The 2,689-nt window shown below is 44.9% G+C and overlaps 1 protein-coding gene across 1 annotated transcript; it reads right to left on the bottom strand.

The window, feature by feature from the left end:
• Positions 1-1,911: 1,911 nt before the first annotated feature.
• LOC126470999 (craniofacial development protein 2-like) lies at positions 1,912-2,430 on the bottom strand. The gene has a single exon (XM_050099051.1). It carries the CDS (start codon positions 2,428-2,430, stop codon positions 1,912-1,914), a length of 519 nt encoding a protein of 172 aa, XP_049955008.1.
• Between the last annotated feature and the right edge of the window lie 259 nt (positions 2,431-2,689).

The raw sequence follows: 2,689 nt of genomic DNA, 5'->3' as shown, positions 1-2,689 counted from the left end.
ATCATCTTGGACAGTTTCCAGCCACTGGCTGGGTCTGTCGGGAACACAAGCCTCTCCATCGTGTTCTGTCTTTCCACCATTCCCCCTCTTCCACCTTCGTCCAGTTCTCTCCTCTTCTCGCTACACATTCCTTCACTCCCTTCACCCATCTATCTCTTGGTCTTCCCCTGGGCCTCTTCCCCTCCAGTTGCAGATCAAACATCCTCTTTGGAATTCTTCCCTCATCCATTCTCTTCATGTGTCCATACCACTGCAGTCTTGATTTTTCTATCCTGTCCTGTACTGGTTCCTCCTTTAGTCTTTCCCTCACATACACATTTCGCAATCTGTCTCGTCTTGTTACACTCAACCTGCTCCTCTGGAACTTCATTTCACTAGCTTGTATTCTACTTTTGTCGCTTTTATGCATTACCCATGTCTCACTTCCGTATGCCAATATGGGGACAAAGTAGGTTCGGTATATAATTCCCTTGGATTTCTGTGGCACCTCCTTGCTCCAAATAAGCCCCCTAATGCATTTGAAGAACTGCCCTGCTTTTCTGCACCTTTCATTTATTTCCATTGCGTTTCCCCCCTTACTTTCAATCATGCTTCCCAGGTACTTGAAGTTCTCTACCACTTGTAGTTTTACCCCTCCACAAGTTATATCCACATTTGGCCTATTCTTCTTCCTTGTTGTGACAATTATTTCACTTTTCTTTGCAGAGAAATGCATTCCATATTGTGCTGCCGTTGCCTCCCATACATCTAACTGCTCTTGCACCTCCTTCTCGCAATTTCCCCATCACATCAGGTCATCGGCAAAAAGCACTGCTTTCATTTTATGATCTCCAATCGCATCTGATACCTGCTGTAGGATTTCATCCATAACAATAATAAACAATAAAGGTGAAAGTGCACTTCCCTGTCGCAGCCCATTTTCCAGCTTGAACCATGCAGTACGTTCCCTCCCCACTTTCACACAACTCTCACTTCCCTCATACATTTTTCTGACTTTTTGTGTTATCTCTTCATCTATCCCTTTTGCTTTCAGCACATCCCAGAGCTTGTCCATATGATACTGTCATACGCCTTCTCAGTATCTAAAAAGGCCATGATTAAGTCCTTCCCGTACTCATAGTGCCTTTCCTGCAGTTGCCTTACCGCAAATATGAGGTCCGTTGTTGATCTTCCCGGTCTGAAACCATACTGCTCCTCTTGCAGTCTACTTTCAATACTGCTTCTTATTCTCTTCTCCAGGATCTTTTCATAGATTTTTCCACAGTGGCATAGCAGGGTAATTCCTCTGTAGTTCTCACATCTCCTTTTATCCCCTTTCTTGAAGATCGGGACTATAATTCCTTTCTTCCAATCCTCAGGAATTCTGTTCTCCTTCCACACCACCCTCAGCACTCTGTATAGCCACTGGGTTCCTACTTCTCCTGCTGCTCGTATCATATCCACTGTTACTTCGTCCCAAACTGGTGCCTTGCCCCCTTTCATCCTCTTTATGGCTTCTTCCACTTCATTCCAAGTTAGATCATCAATTTCCCCACTATTATAATCGTCTGCTGCCTTAGGCTCTCCATCGCTGTTAGTTACCCGCTTGGCGGCATTCAACAGATCTTCAAAGTACTCCTGCCAAATCTTTTTGAGCTCATGCATTTCCTCCACAACTCTTCCATTATTATCTATGATCCTCAGGCACTCGCTTCTGTCGTTCCTCTTATTTCTTACCATGGTGTAAAGTACTTTTTTGTTCCCTTCACTGTCCTCTTCTAACATTCTTGTCCATTTTTCCATCCACTTCTTCATCTCCGCCCTTACTATGGTCTGTGCCGCTTTCTTGCTTTCCTTATATTTTACCCTAGCTTCCTTTGTTCGGGTCTGGAACCATTCTCTGAAGGCTTTGTTCTTTCGAAGTACTGCCTCTTAACATATGTGGTTCCACCATGGGGTTTCCTTAATTGTCCTCTTTGTGCTAGTTCTTCCGCACACAGTCTCAGCTGCCTCAACTAGAGCCCTCTTAAAATCTCCCCATTCTTCTTCCACTGTTCTCTGATCTTCCTTTGGCAGCTTCTTCCTGATCAGTGTCTGGTACTGGGTCCTCCGTTCATCCTCTTTCAGCATCCATGTCTTCAACCTTTTCTCCTGTATGTCTGTTGCCCTCCTATCTTTTTTCTCTCTCAGGGTGGCTACAAACAGCCGATGGTCACTGTCTAAGGCCTCAGACGGAATGACCTTAACATCTGTGAGGCTGCTCATCATCTGCCTATCCACTAGTACATAGTCTACTACTGAAGTTTGGGACCAGTCTCCACTGTACCAAGTTATTTTGTGGCTACTTCTCTTCTTGTACCAGGAATTTGCGATCGCCAGCCCATTCCTCTTGCAGAATTCCAGCAACAATTTTCCTTCTCTATTTCGGTTCCCCCAGCCCTCTGGTCCCATTATCTCCTCGAATCCTTTTCTGTCTGTGCCAACATGTGCATTGAGGTCCCCTATTATAATCTGATTACCTCCATTTAGCTGCTTTTGCATGTCATCTTCAAATTCCTCCTTCTCCTTTTTTGTACACCCCACCTGTGGGGCATATGCTTGGATGATTTCAATGCTTTTTCCTTTCACTCGTACTCTGGCTTTTATCATTCGATCATTGATACCTTCCACCTCCTCCTGCAGACCCTCTCTGACCACTATTGCCACTCCA

Source organism: Schistocerca serialis, chromosome 3 (assembly GCF_023864345.2).
Source record: "Schistocerca serialis cubense isolate TAMUIC-IGC-003099 chromosome 3, iqSchSeri2.2, whole genome shotgun sequence".
Classification (NCBI taxonomy): Eukaryota; Metazoa; Arthropoda; class Insecta; order Orthoptera; family Acrididae; genus Schistocerca; species Schistocerca serialis.
The sequence above is the reverse complement of the archived record's forward strand: the minus strand, read 5'-3'. Positions and strand labels throughout refer to the sequence as shown.

Excerpts from the sequence above, each read along its gene's own strand:
- LOC126470999 (XM_050099051.1), bottom strand. The coding sequence starts at position 2,430 with ATGGGACCAGAGGGCTGGGGGAACCGAAATAGAGAAGGAAAATTGTTG.